Consider the following 18507-nt stretch of genomic DNA (forward strand, 5'->3'; position numbering starts at 1 on the left):
CTTCTCTAACATTGCTGGTAGTTCGTATGCTTCAAAGTTTCTGGTATGATCTTCGATATTCCTGCAACTCTTATCTAAAATGTTAAGAGTATCTTTTACGCTTGTACTTGGATTTTCTAATGGTGCACTTGAACCAAGGTCAAAGTTCAATATTATATCATCTGCTGTAAAAGTTGTAAAACTTGTATGTGTATGGTTCTTGTCAGCTTTAAGGTCTAAACATCCTGAAACCCACCCTGTATCGGCTTTAGATTTTAAAATCTTTGTTGTCCGTTCATGGTACCATTCAACCATTTCTTTAATTTTTTCATCTTTTTCATCAACGTAAACCAAATTTGCCTTCTTCACTAACGCACTAGCCATACGTGCTAACTCATCGTCAACATACTCTTTGTCAGCTTTGTTGTCAATATCTGCCTTCAAAAGAAGTTCATCTATAGGTTTCTCGTTTAAAGTTCTTTTTGTTGGATTTATACAAACAGTATGGTTCTTGTTGTCTTGAAATAGAAACTCGTCTGTCAATGGGTTTAATGTCAGTTTTAAGTTTCCTTCTTTCAATGACTCAGATATCTTAGAATAGTTTGAAAAGTTTGTTGTGTTCTTATTTAGAGCTTGCACAATGAGTTGTCGTTGTGTTGTATTTCTCTCATAGACGCTGTTTCATTTGACATTTTTATTATAGATAAAATATGCTTTCAATAGAAAAAGAAAATTCAAGAGTTGCTACAACTAAACCATTAGATGAACTTTTTACGAATGTCGGTCAAAAGTTTGAGACAGAGACCGTAAAGCATGAAGGCTATCGTTTTGACTACCCACTAAGATGGTTAAGAGACCCATCCGTCACAAAAGCTGTTGGCTTTCGTAGAATGAAGTTCATTTCAGAAGCCATACATGGTTTCCCATTTACGGTCGCTTTTGAAATTCGATACTATAACAAAGAGAAACGTACGTATGAGAAATTTGAACAGGGAAAACTTTTACAAGTGAATTTGCTTGTAAACTTAGAAACAACTCTTCAAGCTTTTCAAGAAAAAATAAACGATATCTATCTCGAATATGCAAAAACAGTACAACATTGACGAAGGAGAGTACCATCTCGATATTTTATATGACAGGAAAAATGCAACTGTTAAAATCAATAGAATAGAAGACCTTGGAGACAACGTTTATATTTCTACAAAATATAACAACTTGGCATGGTATAGATTTTTGAGGATGTTAAATCAGCCTGCAGAATATCCAGTACACCCGAACTTTTATGAAGTCGAAAACCTAATGGAACATATGAAAAATGTTTTCGACTCAGATGCTATTATCGTTCATGCTTCATTTTCTGGTGCACAAAACTCTTTTTTATGCTTGCAAATGACTTTTACGAAAAACCTACAAAGCTATATGAACCACCGAGTGGAAGTATTTCAGACTTTCAAGTATGGTTTACTACAGATGGAAGAAAGAGAATAGTTCCATTTATACCAGCTTTACTTAGAACTTAGTCTCATATACAACTACTAATCGAACGGTAAAAATATAATTTTAATACGGTTGAGGTGTTGGATTTGGTTGCCAACTAGACTGTGGTGCAGGTTCAGGCTGTTGTATAACAGGAGCTTGTTCTTCTGGTTCAGGGTCTTTAGGTATAATACCAACGAACTGACCTACTCTTTTACCAATATTTTTGACTCCGTTCCAAATTCCTCTTCCGACAGATTTTATTCCATTCCATATACCTCTTCCAACATTTCGAAAGAAGTTTCCTATTCTTCCAAAGAAACCCATTTTACTATATGTAAAAATCTAATGTCCGCCTAGTCTCTTACGTTTCCTTCTGAGTTCCATAGCATTTTTTAACTGGAGCTCATACATTCTATTTCTCCTCTGGTAGAAAACATACTCTGGGTCAACTCCTGTGTTCGCGTCATCTGCATAGAGTTGTTTATATCCCACTTCAGGGTTTGTATAAAACTCTTTCCATCTCATATTTGCATACCATGGTGGCAAACCTAACGCAGCGTCATTTGACATGGCAGTTTGCATTTGTACATCTGTTGGCACTTGACCATAGTTTGCCATTGCAGTTTGTATTCTAACTTCATTTGGAATATTCTCTGGGTTTGGTTGTCCAGGTTGCTGTGCATTCGCTAAGTTCTGTGCGTCCATTTAATATTAGATAAAAATATCTCTTACGAGTACATATACTGGACATTTGCAGGCATTGGTTCATCTTCATATTCTCTATATCTTTCTGCCACGTCAAATAAGTAAATGACACAATGGAAAAAACCTAAAACAAGTAGTCCTATTTCAAACCACATTTACTTACCAATAAAATTTCTTTGTTATGACACTTTCTCCGGTTTATAGGACCTCTCTCATATTCTATCTTATCGTATCTAAAATCATAGTCATGTATGTCCTCTAACCATCTCATAACGGTTTCCAAACCACTTTTATCGGATGTAAAGTAAAAGCATGGATGGTTATGTAAAACGTCTAAAGTTTCTAAAGAGTCTCTCAAAGTCCAGTCTACTTGGTATTGAAAATCGTATGTGTTATAGAACGGTGGGTCTACTATAAAGAAAACATTTTCCTTGTTTTTATATTTTTCATACAACTCTGTCCAACGACATCTCACAAACTCTATACCCTCAGTATATTTTTCTATGTTCTCTTTGAAAACCTTTGTATAGTTAAGATATAAAACGTTTGACATAAGTGTTTCAATGTCATGAACTCTTATAGAACCACTATACAATAGTCTAGAAGATATACTATCCCAGTCAATATACTCTGCTTTTTTCAAAACCTCTCTGACAGTATTTTTCTTATCTAATGGTATACGTTCCATCTTACCTATAGGTATCTTTTCTTTTAACTCTTTCAATATTTTGTTTGTGTCTGGTATATGTTTGAGACGGTTCATATAGTTGTCGAAGTCATTGCATATAATCTTTGAGTCAGGAAATACAGTATGGCACAAATGAGATATATAGAAACTTCCACCGAACAAATCTACAAATGTTAGACCATTCGGTAGTTTCTTAAGTTCTCTCAATAGAATATCTTTACATCTACTCTTATTTCCAAAGAAGGGTAGCGGTGGTTTTGTAAAATTCATTTTATATTTAATAAAAATGTTTTTTCCCTGAAAAGTGACAGAAAAGTGACAAAACATGAAAACTACTCGGTTAAGGTCTTGTCGGTTTTGTAAAATAACCGTCCTATCTCATTCTATAAGGAAGAAAAGGCTTCTCAAAGTATACTTCCTTGGAACGCCCGTAACTTTTCTGTAGCGACGATAGACTCTTACTTGTCCGGACATAGTTATACTATTTTGAGTCCTCTACCGAAAAGTCAACAGCAACGACTTTCAAAAATTTTACGGGCTAGAAGGCACGAAGTGCCTGGGAAGCCCCCAGACCCCCAAAAAAACCTCATTTTATATAAACTGCATGTTATACTAAACATCTTCAGGGGCTAGAGGGGCGCAGCCCTGGAAGCCCCCAATACCTTTTTTTTTTTTAATATGAAAAATAAAATTCACTTTGATTAAATGTTTTTATTTATCATGCAATTCTTCTTGCGACCAAAGATTTGAATAAAATTTCAAAAAATAAGATAGCTTAAAAAATAATATACGGTAGTGTTTACTAATAGATGAATAGTATATAAATTCTATTAAAATGGATTTGATCCAAAAAAATATAAAACCAAAAATAATTGTTATAATTTAAATGAAGAAGTAATTTAAAACGATTTTATTTATGATCAAATTTATATATTTTTGGATCAAATCCATTTTAATAGAATTTATATACTATTCATCTATTAGTAAACACTACCGTATATTATTTTTTAAGCTATCTTATTTTTGAAATTTTATTCAAATCTTTGGTCGCAAGAAGAATTGCATGATAAATAAAAACATTTAATCAAAGTGAATTTTATTTTTCATATTCAAATGGACTGAGTGTTAACATTTAACATTTTTTGCTAATTGTCGTCAAAAATTAGGCGTAAAGCAAAAATTGATATTTCATATGGTTTTATGATAGATAAGCATTATATTCCCACTCATTATATTCGTAAATTTTGAGGTTTATCCTTCGCTTTTAAGATCATTGAATTTGATTTTTATATAGAGAAAGGGACAAACTATCCAGTGTCACTTTTCAAAGGAATAAAAAAAATAATAAAGATGGGGAACAGGACAAATTTACCACACGGCACTTTTTTTAAAGAAAATTAATGGAGCGGAGCGATACTCTGCTGCAGGAGCCCCAAGGCTCCCAATCATTACGAAAGGGAGCCTCAGGGCTCCTGAGAAACCTCTTTGAGAAGGTTTTCTTAAAGAAAACCTTCTCAAAGATGATTGTCAGCATTCACTCAAAATCTACCAAGAGTTTCAAAGTTTCAAATCTATCTGAAATGAAGCTTTGAATCTCTTGTATATCTAATTGTAGAGGTACCTTTTCAAAATGTCTTCTATTGATTAAATTTAATCGGTAAAAGTCATTTTGAAAAGGTACATCTCTATAATTGCTATTGAGCATTCACTCTTGGAACCTTGGAGCTCTTGTGTAGTGCATGAAAACTCCAAGATTCTAGCATAAAACATATATCATAGACATAATTTCTTCAAATATAATTTAAGGTTATTTTTAAAAAAAATTAGAAAAGGGTAATTTAAGGTTATTGAAAAAGTGACACCTGGCAAATTTGTCCCGCACTCTTTTATATAAAATAGTTATATATTAGAAAATAATATGAGTTTATGTGATATTATTTTTCAGAAGATTTTGTGTTCTTCTTCAAAATTTTATTTTTTATTAAAAAGAATCTTTACAAAATATACATTTACTTTAATTAATATTTAAAAACGTGCTCTATCAAAAGTTCCAAAAATTCAATATTTTAGCTTTTCTGATGTGTCACTTTTGATGAATTTCTGTTTACAACAGTTGCACTATATTTTAAGTTCAAAAGAGACAATCCTATAATATCTCATATGTTTGATTTAATGAACCCAGTAGGTTCTATTTATACATCTATGGAAGCAAGAGGTCCTCAAGTAATGTTTGGTGTTGGTGCATGGGAACAAATAGTCGACAGGTTTTTGTATTGTGCAAACTCTTCAAAGGAAACAGGTGGAAGTAAAACGATTTCAGGTGAAAATTTACCTGCACACAGTCACTACATAGATTTAAGTACATCTCAAGCAGGTTGGCATAAGCATAGATATTGGGATTGGTCAGGAATGACAAAAGGTAAAGGATATGATGTTAAAGACGACGTTAAGTTTGCTATAAATTGTTACTGGAGTGACACTCAGGGAGAAGGAAACCATACACATTTCGTTTCAGGATATACGCAAACAACGGGACAAAGTAAAGAATACATGCCACCTTACATGACAGTTTACGCATGGTATAGAATTGCTTAGTCGTCATTTTCAACTTCTTTAGCATATTCGTCAGGAGTTGTCTTATATTTGTTAGGAACTGTCTTTGAAAGTATACCACCTTGAACTTTGACAAGTTTGAAACGAAGGTCTGGCAATAGTAGTTTTATCTTCTGCTTGCAGTGTGTACATTTTGCCATGTTTGCCTAAAACTTCATAATATTCTCTTGTATACTTTCTTCTATTTTTACGAACACGAACGTGAGTACCTGTCGGGTTCCCATTGTTGTCATAGTCAATAGTATTTTCATATGGGTCGCGTTTAGGTATTTCTATTTTTACTTTGTCACCTTTCTGAAGTTTGAAGCCCGGCATTCTTTCTTGTTTGTCTCTTTTGACTAAATTATTAAATATATAGTCTTTCTCTAAGTCAGGGTTGTTTTTCATTTCTTCGGGGGAGTGGTTTCCCAAACCTTTTTGTTTACGGGTATTGTAAATATTTAAAACTTGTCTCATCTTTGCCATGGAGAAGTGTCTATACTTGTCGTCATATGACATTTCATTTGCTTCACCACCTTGTGGTTGGTTTAAGTCTCTTAACATTTTTATACAACCGTCAATGACACCAAGAGCAGAATGGTTTTGGTCGACAATGAAATATTTGTTTACATTTTTTGAACGCAGATAGTTTTTTACAGCATCTGATTTGAAAGAACTTTCACAGTCAGATGTCAATTTTGTTGGATGGTATTTGTCAACGAATATTGTCAAAGCAGTTTTCACATCTAAAATATTTTTGGACCATAATGGTATGGCTTCACAGTATCTTGTGTTTTGACCAACAAATATTAACCAGTATGGTGGTCCATCTTCTCTATACCTCGGAATGTTTTCCAAGATATCCATAAACCAAGCATTTGGTGTTGAACTAAAGATTTTTACCATGAGTGCTTTCTTTGTTGCTTTAGAAACATAGGGGTCCTTGTTTGAATTCGTCATTTTTAACCCATAAGAAATGGGTTTATTTGGCGCATTAGCAGGAGTCGCATCTAGATTTTTACCCGCAGTGGGAACAATAGCCAGAGGTGTATTTGGAGTTGGAAGGAAGATTTTGAGTACATTAGGTATACTGAAAGAGAAAGCACAACCTATTATACAAACTGTACAGAAAGGTTGGGATGTAGCACGAGATGCAACAAATCTTATTCCAAATCCTGAAACAAGAGGAAAAGTTCAAGGATGGATGGACAATGTAGGAAGACAAGCAGGAAACTACTATAACAAAGCAAATGACTACTATAACCAAGCAGGACACTATATGGACCAAGGTGAAAGATTCTTTAACAGAGGATATAACCATGCACAACAGTGGGTAAACAATAACCAACCGCAACCGCCTCAAACTTGGGGAATGTAAAATTTTTTACTGAGATGAAATGAACAATACAGCATTGAGACAAGTGAGTTCAAGATGGATTTGTCGGCTTCCAGCAGTTACACCACGTGTTTGTAAAGTTCTTCCTATACCTCAGGAAGTTTTAGACCGACTTAAAAAACCTAAACAACCAGTTGAAAACAAACCAAACTAAATTTTTTTACTGAGATGAAATGACCGAAGAAGTTGAAACGGTAGATTTGACACCACAAACAAAAAGTTCAGAACCATTGTCAAAACCTGTCAAAGAACTTACAGATGAAGAGAAAAATTCAATAATAGAAAGTGCCAGGTCTGGAAATACAAACCCTAACTCTAAAGTCACTTTTCATAGAAATGGAACGGCTAGTATCTCAAAAAAGAAACAGACCCTCACAAATAAAATATTGAAGTCTGAAGGAGCTTTCGAGACAACAGATGGAAAAGTTTACTTCACTGACCAACAGTTCATTATAGAACATCTCATTGACTTAGAGTCGAAATATTCTAAACTTTACAACAAACACAAAAAGTTGAAAGGAAAACAAAAACAAATGGCATATGATATTTATGAAGATGTTGACGACACAACTGTTCCTGCAAGTGAAGTAAAGTCAGAGGAACCGAAAAGTGACGAAAAACCGATAGAAGAAGAAAAACCAAAAACTGAAGATAAACCAAAACCAAAGTTTAGTTTCCAAACTAAACCAAGTCAACCTTCATTAGCTGGTATGGGTTGGCGTCAAAGACTTATGGCAGCAGGCGGTTATGTAAAGTAAAGAAAAAATATTTTTTTATTTTTATAAAAATGCCCCCATATAAAATGGATAGAAAGTCTGCTAGAATACAAGCAGAGTTGCAAAGATATGGTTGGAGAGTTTCGAAGAATTTTAAATATAAGAAGGGAAGACCCATAAAAGTCTATGACAAATTGTCTGGTCTTCGCTACGAAATGGATTTGGAAACAGCACGTGCCAATTATCCAAACAGACTAGAGAGGTTAGAAGAAGAACGTCTTATGGACATGCCTTTCGATGTTAGTGAACCTCAAGTTGAAGGACACGACGGCTTTGCCAGATTCTACTGGAAACATGACGAACAATTGCATCCTTTGAGAAGGAAAAAAGGAAAAGGTGAAGACGCACATGCTCCATGGAAAGAACAAGATATGCATATGAAAAGTATCGTGAAGTTAGAAGTCAAATTACATCTGGTCGAACCTTTACAGTAAACTTTGACGAAGGAAAGAACAAAGAAGGCTTCATGGGAGTACTTGCTGCAATTCAAGACGGAAATAAGAAAGGACACAATCTCAGATTGACCATAACAGATTTGGATGGTCACATTTACTATGCACATGGCAATGAACAAACAGCCGCAAAACTTCTTGACGCTTTCAAGACTACAAAGAGAGAACAAATGGTTGACTCCGACTCAGACATTTTGAATGCAATTGAAGGAATTGCAAGTGTCAAGTTCGAATGGTACCAACCTAATCCTCAAGCAGTCAGACAACATGCTGGATACTTCCCGTTCATAAATAAGTCTGACATTGACTTGACAAGGTATGGAATTTACAATTCAATTGAAACAATTGTCAACGAACCTTGCATTCTTACATGTCTCAGGAACTCTGGTCTTGTTACAGATGAGAAGATGAAGTATCTTGAGTCATGTGTGAAGACAAGGTACATTCTCAGAGGTCAATTGGCAAAAATTGCACCGTTGGCAAATGTCAATATCCGAGTCAACATACCTACAGCTAAAGGTTCTTCACATGACGACTATGTTGTTGACAAAGACTTACCATGGTTGAAGATTGTAATTGTCCACAACCACTTCATGTTGAACGAAAGTCTTACAAACCCATTCTTTGGTAAAAGTAAGTGCAACATTGTCAGAGCTGTAAACATCCTTTTCGAGAAAGGTTTGTTGGAACCAATTCCAGATGACAAGCTGACAGAAACTTTTGTACCAAAAGACGAAACAAACTTTTTATTGTTAGCAAGACCAAAAGTTGTTCCAGACAAAGTTCTAGTACAAAAGAAGTACACAGTTCCACAAGGGGTTGGTATATTCGGATACCAACCTGAACCAGAAGAACTTCCAAATGAGGTTGCAAGAACTTCAAGATGCTATAAACAAACTTCCATTGAGACATCCAATTGACGTCAAATTGTATTGGAGAGCATCTGAGTTAGGTCAGAAGGTTTTATATGAAACAGGTTGCTTCGACGATGTTTATGAGATAACAGGAGAAGTTTCTCAGAAGATAAGAGACTCACTTGAATTTCCACAAACTGGACCAATTGGTTGCGACAAGTTCGACTCAGATGAAAAGATATACTATGTCGACCTTAACGCTGCATACATGAGGTTTGTCCAATATATTCCGACTGGAATTCCAAACGAAGATGGTGAGTTCCCGGGAAGGAACTATACAGTTGGAAAAGTCATACAACAACTGTATGATATTAGGAAAGCTTCAAACCCCAAACTTGCAATGACACTCAAATTGCTTATGAATTCGACATGGGGATATTCCATTAAGAAACCTAAGAGATGAAGAGTAAACATTATGAGAAGGTCGACAACTTTGTTGAAAGGTTTTCTCCTTTTGTTTTGAAGTACGAATTCACTCAAGGTCAAAATGGCTTAGTAACCACATTAAAACCTATTGTCGAACATTGGTCTTACCCTCAGTTCGCAAAGGCAGTACTTGACAACTACAACAAATTCTTCTCCGAAGTCAAATCCAAAGTCAAGGTTTACTATGAGAACATTGACGCACTCATGACGAACGAAGAAGGATACAACAAACTCATTGAAATGGGAATGGTCGGTGAAAAGATGGGCTGTTTTAAGCTAGATAAGGTATTTTCCGAAGTTCATGTAATATCGAAAAGGAAATATTGGGGCATACTTGAAGACGGCACAGAAATAAAACATTGCATGAAATAAAAATTTATTTTTAAAAAAGTGACATTTTTTTATTTTATTTGAAATGTACGCTGAGTTTTGTTGGAGAAGACCGTTGGGAAACTTGTTTGTTAGATGAGAAATATGAAATGGCATACCATTTTAAAACAATATATTTTTACATATATTAAATGCTTCAGGTTGAAAAACAAAGAACAAAAGTAGCAGATACAAAACCGTTAGACTATATCTTTACAAATGCTGGTAGGACTATTTCAGATGAAGAAATTTCATCCCGAGCATACAGGTTTGACTATCCAATTCGTTGGCTTCAAAGTCCTTCAGATGCAAAGGCAATAGGATTTAGAAGAGTTTTGTTTTCAAATAGAACTAACACATTTATGTTCGCAGTATATTTTCATGGGCAGTATAAAGGTTCTGATGGTCTAATAGACAAATTTGATGAAATGAGAATCTTTACAGTTCGTTCAGACGAAAGTCTTGAGTAAAATCTAAATGACTTTCAAACTCAAATGAACAAATATTATTGGGAATTTCAAAAAAAAAATACGACTCTTTACTAAATGGAACATACTATCTGAAACTAGAATATGACAAGATGAACTCCACCGTTTCATTTCAAAAGATTGAAATTAACCCTCCAAGAGATACAGAGTTTTTATTTTGGGAAGTAGACAAACGTTCTTGGGCACAATTTCTTCGGTTACTAAACCAGAACGAACCATTACCACCAGATGGTCCATTTAAATTTATACTTCCACCAGCAGATTTGATGGTTTATAGAAACGTGTTTGACCCTCAAAATGTTATGTGTCATGCAAGTTTCAGTTCAAGCAACAATAGTTTTCTATGTATTGGTAAGGACTTTTATGACTTTGCTTCTAAATTCTACGAACCATCTAGTAACAGTTTCTCTGACTTTCAAGTTTGGTTCACAACAAATGGTGTGCAACATATTATTCCATTGTACTATGACTTTTATCTCGAATTGTCTTTCATATATAACTACGGAAAAGTGCTGAAAAGTATTGAATGTGAAGATATTAGAAAATAACATTTTTTCTAACATCGTAGAAAACTCATGAAAACAATTTATTTTTGACACTTTCACAAAAAACATAAAAAAAGTGAGTTAAAATGAGATGTTTACTGAACTGGCTGGATGTCGCCTTCTGAGGTTATGTAGAACGGCTGACCCGAGAAGTGGAACAGTGCTCTGAGAATTTGTATAATTCGTGGAATTGGACTCTCTCTGTTTGGAAGTTGTATCCATGGGCGCTTTGCAAAGAACTTGAGAAGAGCTTCTCTTTTGGCGTCCTTTATGCCGTCGAAAGGAGTGCCTTCTGGTACCTCAATTGGAATTCCAGTCGAAATCTCGAGAGTCAAGGCAGCCCTTCCCGTTATCCAACCGTTAACAAGCTTGCCTTTTACATTCTGCCTGAGGAAGTCTTTAACAAGCTCGTTAATTTCAATTAGGTAAATTGCCTCGTCGGTAGGTTCGACCTCGACCATTGCTACTGTCAGAAAAAGTACTGCTACTGTCAGAAAAAGTACTGCTACTGTCAGTAAAAGTACTGCTACTGTCAGTAAAAGTACTGCTACTGTCAGTAGAAGTACTGCTAGTAGCAGTAAAACTGCTGCTACTGTCAGTAAAAAGGAAAATTTGAGAGGGTTTTCGACGATAAAGTACTGCTACTGTCAGTAAAAGTACTGCTACTGTCAGTAAAAGTACTGCTACTGTCAGAAAAAGTACTGCTACTGTCAGTAAAAGTACTGCTAGTAGCAGTAAAACTGCTGCTACTGTCAGTAAAAAGGAAAATTTGAGAGGGTTTTCGACGATAAAGTACTGCTACTGTCAGTAAAAGTACTGCTACTGTCAGTAAAAGTACTGCTACTGTCAGAAAAAGTACTGCTACTGTCAGTAAAAGTATTGCTACTGTCAGTAAAAGTACTGCTAGTAGCAGAGATTTTTATCGTTGTGGTCCGACGGTTAAGCCACAAACGAATGTCCGACGTCCCACCAACCGAGTCCATTCCCAAACCAGAGGAACCTAAAGAACCACAACAGTCTCCTCAGCAACCTCAGTTCCAGCAAGTACCTCCGAATTACTACCAATTTCCACCTCAAGGTTACTACCCACCACAAGGCTTCCCGAACTACCCTCCTCAGCCTATGCCTTACTTCCCCAACCCTTGGATGTTCCAGCAAGCTCCACCCCAGCAATTCCAATCTCAGTCCAAGAGAGACCAAGACTTCGAAGAAGGTCTGAACCGCTTACGCAAAGAGTATGCTACAGCTCCAATTGAGAGAAAGTTGTTCCCGGACCAAAAAATATAATTTAGGTGAAGAGGTGAGATTTCACCTTTTTTTTCACCTGTTTTTTCACCCTCTTGAATTTTCATGAATTTTATATATTAATGTTTTCGTTAAGCCACTTTGTGCCGTCAGTCAGTCAGTCAGTCAGTTTAGGAAAGACTTTAGAAAGTTGTTGGAAAATAAGTCCTGGGAAGAGTATTATAAGGCATTTTGTGAAGAATATAGCAACAGTCTGAATTCCGGCGGTTGCTTTTTATACAAAATTCATGCAGGAAATTCTTGAGTTTTGGTTGAAAGAATACGGTGGAGCCAAAAGTGGCTCGACCTCAAAACAAGCATTTTATGAGCTTACAAAGGGTGTTATGAATGAATTCAAATGTATTTACATACATCCTGACCTCGTTCATTTTGTTGCTGAATTCAGCAAAAATAATGTTTAGGTGAAGAGGTGAGATTTCACCTCTTTTTTCACCTGTTTTTTCACCCTCTTGAATTTTCATGAATTTCCTTAAGATAGAAAAAATAAAGTTAGTTTTATTTTTATTTATTTTTTATTTTGTATGTAAGAACAGATATGTCAGTCGAAGCAAAAACGTTCACGAACAAATCTAATGGCGAAACATTCACAAAAGGCACTTATAACGGTATTGAAGTCTTACGTAGAGACAAGGATGGTTATATAAATGCAACAAATATGTGTCAGCAGTTTAGGAAAGACTTTAGAAAGTTGTTGGAAAATAAGTCCTGGGAAGAGTATTATAAGGCATTTTGTGAAGAATATAGCAACCGCCGGAATTCCGGCGGTTGGTTTTTATACAAAATTCATGCAGGAATTCCTGATGAAATCAGACAGGTTAGAGGAACGTATGTAGACCCAAGACTTATAAACTATATAGCAATGTGGGCTTCTCCAAAATATTGTATAGCAGTTGGAAAAATTATGGAGTCCATAGACAAGAAAGTTCATGAGAAATTAGATGAAGAAGAACTTGAAGATACAGTAGAGAATGCAAAACATTTGTTTGAAGAAGAAGTTAGAAAAATGCGCGAAAAACAATTAGAACATGAACGTGAGTTATGTTATGGTTATAGAGACTCTCCATACGAACTAGACCAATGGGAACAAGAAGATTTAAAGAGAGAATTTAGAGAATATGAACTCGCTAAAATTTCATTAGAAGCTGCAGAAAAGAAGTTAAAAGTTTGGGGTCGTTTTGTACAAAAATATTGTGAGTAAATGAACCATTTATTTTTATTGAATTCAGCAAAAATATAATTTAGGTGAAGAGGTGAGATTTCACCTCTTTTTTCACCTGTTTTTTCACCCTCTTGAATTTTCATGAATTTCCTTAAGATAGAAAAAATAAAGTTAGTTTTATTTTTATTTATTTTTTTATTTTGTATGTAAGAACAGAAATGTCAACAATCGGCACAACAACAATTCAAACAACAGCACCAAACTCGTTAGTCATGAATCCAACATCTATGTTAGTAGAAATGAAAAGCTTCATTCCTTCTTCATATACTTTTGAAACAGAAATACAAAGAATAAAGCAGGAACTTTTAACAAGTAATTTAGACTGTACCGCACAGGATGAAGAAAATGAAGAATATCTTTATGACATGCAGGACATAATTGACCATTTACCCAAATTGCCTGAAATCCAACAACAAAAACTAACTATTCCTGAATTCGACGAAATTGAAGTCAAAGCAACTGACTCAGTAGAAATAAAGAAGTTCATACGAATGGTAAATTATGAATTCCTTGGTTTTCATTGCAACCATAAAGTTATGGACAAAGATTGCGACATGTTATATAAGAACATCTCTGACATATATAAATCTGGGGAGTTTAAGACATACGACAACTTTGTTTCATTAGCTGCAAAATGTGTATGGCAGATAAGAGATAAAGATAGAAGAGGTAAGGTATGGAATGAACAGATAAAACCAACTGCTTCAGATTTAAAGAAAACCATTGACGCCTTGGTTGTTTTAGCAGGTAAGGTTTCAGAATATAACGCAAAAATGAACCCGCAATGTTCTAAATGTAAAGCAGCAATAAGAAAATATAACTACTCAGTCAAAGAGATAGAAAGAATGCGAAACGACTATGCAGATTTAAAGAAAGAAGCAGAGAAGCCGGTAGAAGATAAAATGAACATGTTAGAATTTCTGAACAAAAACTATCCAACAGCAGAAGATTTCCTTCTATCTGACGTCAAGAAGAAGTATAAAGAAGCTTTCGGCATTGTTAAAACATTCGATGTACTAAAAGAAGAAATTGAAGCTACGAAACTGTTTAGGATTTCAAATATACATCGTACAATTCATGTAAAACGCTTATAAAATAACTGGGGTGAAAAATTAGGTGAAAAAAGAGGTGAAATCTCAACTCTTCACCTAAAATATATTTTTATTGAATTCAGCAACAAAATTCTGAGTAAAATGGCATATAGCTTGTGTCAAACCGTTGAGTTTTCACAAAATTTAAAAAATAACGTTTACCATGTGAAACGCTTATAAAATAACTGGGGTAGAAAAGAGGTGAAAAAAGAGGTGAAAAAACAGGTGAAATCTCACCTCTTCACCTAAAATATATTTTTATTGAATTCAGCACAAAATTCATGAATTTCCTCATATGCTTGCTTCCCTCGGAAAACCGAGAGAAGAGATTCCGTACGAAAATCGCAAGAATTTGGCTCCTGGTTTGAAAGGATATTATGTACATAGACTTCTTGTAAATGCTGTTGCAATGTGGGCTTCACCTAAATTATATTTTTATTGAATTCAGCACAAAAATCATGAATTTCCTTAAGATAGAAAAAATAAAGTTAGTTTTTTATAAAATATTTTTTTATTTTGTATGTAAAGACAGATATGTCAAACATTGAGTTTGAAACAGTTAGAAAGATAGACAATGACACCAAAGTGGTTAGAATAGGTGATTTAAACGTAAGATACTCAAAGAAATACAACAAATATTCTTTGTCAGACATTATATCTCCATCTGGAAAGAAAACAAAGGACTGGGTTAGAATTGCTTCTACTCAGAAAATTTTGACAAGAAATCCTGAGCTTATAATATCGGTAAGATTCTATGGAACTACAGCATATCTCATCGACAAAAGTCTTATACCAATAGTTTTGTTATGGTTAGACCCAGTTGTTGGATATAACTTCATAACATATGGTTCATTCGATACGGAACGTTGCAGTGAAGGCTTACTTTACATCGTTCAGAAACCGAAGGACTTCAATACAAAGAGATATAAGATAGGAAGAACATATAATATAACTCAAAGATATGACAGTACAGTCAATAGAGTCAAGGTTGTGTTTGTTAATGATATGAGAGCTGCTGAAACAGAACTGCTTGAAGTTTTTGAGAAAATGTATGGTGCTCCCATAAAAGGTAAAGAAACGTTTGAAGTAGATGAGATAGATAAAGCTATAAAATTATTTGACGAAGTTGCTGAAAAATACATGTAAAGCGTTTATTTTTGGTCTTTTGTGAAAGTCAGAAAATAAAGTTAGTTTTATTTTTATTTATTTTTTTATTTTGTATGTAAAGACAGATATGTCAACAATAGAGAACACAACAACAGTTATAGTCCATGAAGCTATAAATGAAGAATATGAGTGGGTTCAGTTTAACAAACAACTCCGTCTCATTCGTTCGGTCAAAGACGATATGTACCAAATGCAAAGTATTTTGACAGCATGTTTTGCACCCGACAATAAGAAACCACAAGACTGGTTTAGGAACCAAAGCCCACAAGAACTTTTGAGTGAAGAACAGCGAGTAGGTAAAAAACCTCAGTCGCCAAAACTCTATGAAAATCGTGAAAAATTGCCAAACGGTTTGAGAGGACATTATGTACATAGACTTCTTGTAAATGCTGTTGCAATGTGGGCTTCAGCTCGTTATGCTTGGTATATTTACAGACTTCTTGACGAAATTCATAGACAAGAACGTGAAGAGATGGAAAACAAGCTTGAAGCAAAAGACAAAAGCATTCAGAAAAGAATACCACGTTCGGTACCAAAAGGAAAGGAAAAGAACTATAAGTATATGATTTATACTGAAGAGATGGAAAATGAAGAAGATAAAGATATGGTTATGTTGCATTTAGTCAGAAGAAACAACAAAAGCTTTTACGACCTTGCTAAGATTTACAAATCTGACAGAAATTGGTTCTATCGCGAAAACTTACCGATTTCAATGACACCGAATGAAGATGTGAAACAAATAGTTCAAGATACGTTACCTCAAACACACTATGATATGAAAGGTTGTACAATACTTACCTTCAAAGAAGACTTACCGCTACTGAAAGAAAAAATAACAGAGTATTTTGACAACTTCAAACAAGTAGGGTAGATGAACCATTTATTTTTATTGACTTTTTACAATTTGAACTTTGTTTGCGTAGATATGAATTCTGAAAGAAGTATGAGGGTCTTGTATGACTTTGTACTTCTCCCATAGTTCATGTCTGTCAAACTTACCTGCCATGGACTCTTTCATAAGTTCCATGAAATCGTCTTCGGACAATCCGGGGAAAAGTACAATGTCAGTAAGTATTCTCTTTACATCCTTACTTAAACTCTTTGCTGTCTGTACACAAATGACAACTGAGATGTTAAAGTGTCTGAGCTTCTTAAGAATTCGACACATGTCTTGTTCTCTGTTCTTTAACAAAAGATGAGAAGCAAAGTCATCTAAGATAAGAAGACATCTATGAGGGTATGTCTTCCAATCGTAAGATTGCAATTTCTTCGAAATGTATTCTATCTCTTTCTGTTTGTTTCTGAAGTGTTTCTTCTCTAATATTCTCTGCATTTCCTCATTTGGGTCTTTAAACTTAGAATTTATATACTCATTTATAGCATTGTACTTCAAAACTCTTCTTTGGTACTTCTTTATCCAATCCAACAACTCAGAGTCTTTTATACATACTAACTTAGACTTTTTTATAATATCTTTGAACGAATTGACGGTTTGGTCAAATTGACCAGAAGTACTACAAATGACTACTAACTCATAGAATGGGTTCTTCTCATCTAGTTCTTGTTGTTGTGCAGCCATTTTAAGATAAGTGAAAGTCTTACCCGACCCAGGTGGTGCGATTAGACCTGTTATACCATTCTGAGCAAATAAGAACTTTTCATGTATAGGCTTTATCTGAGCATTTTCTAACTTCCTCTTGTTCTTCTTCAAAACATTCTCAAATTTTTTGTCAATGTCAGCAAACTTTTTTTCTAACATATTTTTAGAAAAATTAAAATTTTTATCTTTTAGAAAATGTCTAGCGATTTCGCTATCTATATTCGAGACAAACTTTTTGACAGCAAAACATCCGTCGACCATAAAATCTTACATAGTGTAAACAAGAAAGGTGAATTTGTTCTAAAGTTCTGTTTCTGGGAATATGACAAGAACCATAAAACATTACAAAGAGCAGTCTTAAAATTTGTCAATGACAGACTTGTTGACAGAGATGACGCCGATTGGAAAGATGAAGTCCAACAAAAGTTCTTAGAATGCAAAGAAGACACATGCGCTGTTCTTGAAGATGAAATAGAAAACAGAATAGATGAGCTATTAAAGGACAAAGAACTTTTACATAAATATAGTTGCGCCAAATTTGACATAACTCCACCAGAAAAGAAGAAGAGAGAAAAGAAAAAAAGAAAGTAGAAAAGAGAAGAAAGAACCTGAACCAGTTCCAGAGAAAAAGAAATTTGACATGTAAAAATAAAATTTTATTTTTAGAACATTTCTGGGTCAATGTCAATGTTCTCTTCCTCTTTAGGAGTAAACACTGGCTTAGACTCTAAAATCTTTTTACCCAACTTACCTTGAACTTCAACTATCTTAGACTCATAATATTCATAGTCGTCTGCTTTCTTTGGTTCATAAGGTATAACAAGTTTGTATGCTTTACCTTCTTCGAGTTTTGAGAACTTTCTGTCAAAATTTTCTTTGACTGTTAACAAACCTTCTATGTCTAAGTCTTCAAAAGTTGCACCACTTTTTCTAACAACAGCAAACTTAACTGGTGCAATGTTCCAAATTTTGTCAAATGTAGACTTTTCAAAATTGTAGAAGTAAACATTCAAATATGCGAATGGAGCTAACTTATCTTTGACTTCTGTCATGTACTTATTTACTGAGATGAATTATAATGAGAGCAGTTTCATTTTTAGCACTTGGATGTTGTAAGATGTTTGCAAACCAACATAAGATATACTCATAGACTCTTTCGTTTCCATTGCATATAATTTCTTTGACATGGTCTAACCAAGCTTCTATAATATTTTCTTTCCATTCTACTTGTTCATATTTATATCCAGTGAAGATAGAATAGAAGTTTGGAGAAGGTGTATAGAACTTTATACCTCGAACTGAAAAATCTTCTAACT

At 34.5% G+C, this 18507-nt stretch overlaps 12 protein-coding genes and 1 pseudogene across 13 annotated transcripts, besides 5 other annotated features; 9 read left to right on the forward strand and 4 right to left on the reverse strand.

Moving 5' to 3' along the window:
• Nucleotides 1-10791: part of a mobile genetic element that runs on past the window's edge.
• On the reverse strand, nt 1540-1782 carry TVAGG3_0885080 (serine threonine-protein phosphatase family; the record flags this gene model as incomplete). Its single annotated transcript, XM_051250592.1, has 1 exon — nt 1540-1782. One exon carries the CDS (start codon nt 1780-1782, stop codon nt 1540-1542), a length of 243 nt encoding a protein of 80 aa, XP_051086067.1.
• Nucleotides 1801-2163, reverse strand: TVAGG3_0885090 (uncharacterized protein; the record flags this gene model as incomplete). The annotated part of the gene is made up of 1 exon (XM_051250593.1): nt 1801-2163. One exon carries the CDS (start codon nt 2161-2163, stop codon nt 1801-1803), a length of 363 nt encoding a protein of 120 aa, XP_051086068.1.
• Nucleotides 4145-4204: a mobile genetic element.
• Nucleotides 4205-4735: a mobile genetic element.
• Nucleotides 4926-4963: a mobile genetic element.
• TVAGG3_0885130 (phage tail repeat-like family) lies at nt 5024-5446 on the forward strand (the record flags this gene model as incomplete). The annotated part of the gene is made up of 1 exon (XM_051250594.1): nt 5024-5446. One exon carries the CDS (start codon nt 5024-5026, stop codon nt 5444-5446), a length of 423 nt encoding a protein of 140 aa, XP_051086069.1.
• Nucleotides 5528-18505: a mobile genetic element.
• TVAGG3_0885150 (uncharacterized protein) lies at nt 6420-6821 on the forward strand (the record flags this gene model as incomplete). The annotated part of the gene is made up of 1 exon (XM_051250595.1): nt 6420-6821. The coding sequence occupies one exon, from the start codon at nt 6420-6422 to the stop codon at nt 6819-6821; it is 402 nt and encodes a 133-aa protein (XP_051086070.1).
• On the forward strand, nt 7013-7597 carry TVAGG3_0885160 (phage tail repeat-like family; the record flags this gene model as incomplete). Its single annotated transcript, XM_051250596.1, has 1 exon — nt 7013-7597. The coding sequence occupies one exon, from the start codon at nt 7013-7015 to the stop codon at nt 7595-7597; it is 585 nt and encodes a 194-aa protein (XP_051086071.1).
• Nucleotides 11764-12096, forward strand: TVAGG3_0885170 (uncharacterized protein; the record flags this gene model as incomplete). The annotated part of the gene is made up of 1 exon (XM_051250597.1): nt 11764-12096. The coding sequence occupies one exon, from the start codon at nt 11764-11766 to the stop codon at nt 12094-12096; it is 333 nt and encodes a 110-aa protein (XP_051086072.1).
• Nucleotides 12650-13312, forward strand: TVAGG3_0885180 (uncharacterized protein; the record flags this gene model as incomplete). Its single annotated transcript, XM_051250598.1, has 1 exon — nt 12650-13312. The coding sequence occupies one exon, from the start codon at nt 12650-12652 to the stop codon at nt 13310-13312; it is 663 nt and encodes a 220-aa protein (XP_051086073.1).
• Nucleotides 13492-14427, forward strand: TVAGG3_0885190 (organellar and viral DNA polymerase type B; the record flags this gene model as incomplete). Its single annotated transcript, XM_001297653.1, has 1 exon — nt 13492-14427. The coding sequence occupies one exon, from the start codon at nt 13492-13494 to the stop codon at nt 14425-14427; it is 936 nt and encodes a 311-aa protein (XP_001297654.1).
• On the forward strand, nt 14959-15570 carry TVAGG3_0885200 (organellar and viral DNA polymerase type B; the record flags this gene model as incomplete). The annotated part of the gene is made up of 1 exon (XM_001297654.1): nt 14959-15570. One exon carries the CDS (start codon nt 14959-14961, stop codon nt 15568-15570), a length of 612 nt encoding a protein of 203 aa, XP_001297655.1.
• TVAGG3_0885210 (KilA, N-terminal/APSES-type HTH, DNA-binding family) lies at nt 15659-16462 on the forward strand (the record flags this gene model as incomplete). Its single annotated transcript, XM_001297655.1, has 1 exon — nt 15659-16462. One exon carries the CDS (start codon nt 15659-15661, stop codon nt 16460-16462), a length of 804 nt encoding a protein of 267 aa, XP_001297656.1.
• On the reverse strand, nt 16478-17164 carry TVAGG3_0885220 (protein of unknown function, DUF4106 family; the record flags this gene model as incomplete). The annotated part of the gene is made up of 1 exon (XM_051250599.1): nt 16478-17164. A coding segment is annotated over one exon (687 nt), but the record flags the coding sequence as incomplete, so codon positions are not given.
• On the forward strand, nt 17387-17837 carry TVAGG3_0885230 (annotated as a pseudogene). The gene has a single exon. A coding segment is annotated over exon 1 (451 nt).
• TVAGG3_0885240 (protein of unknown function, DUF4108 family) lies at nt 17854-18243 on the reverse strand (the record flags this gene model as incomplete). The annotated part of the gene is made up of 1 exon (XM_051250600.1): nt 17854-18243. The coding sequence occupies one exon, from the start codon at nt 18241-18243 to the stop codon at nt 17854-17856; it is 390 nt and encodes a 129-aa protein (XP_051086075.1).
• Nucleotides 18506-18507: the final 2 nt, after the last annotated feature.

The sequence above is a fragment of the Trichomonas vaginalis genome, chromosome VI (assembly GCF_026262505.1).
Source record: "Trichomonas vaginalis G3 chromosome VI, whole genome shotgun sequence".
NCBI classification, from domain to species: domain Eukaryota; phylum Parabasalia; order Trichomonadida; family Trichomonadidae; genus Trichomonas; species Trichomonas vaginalis.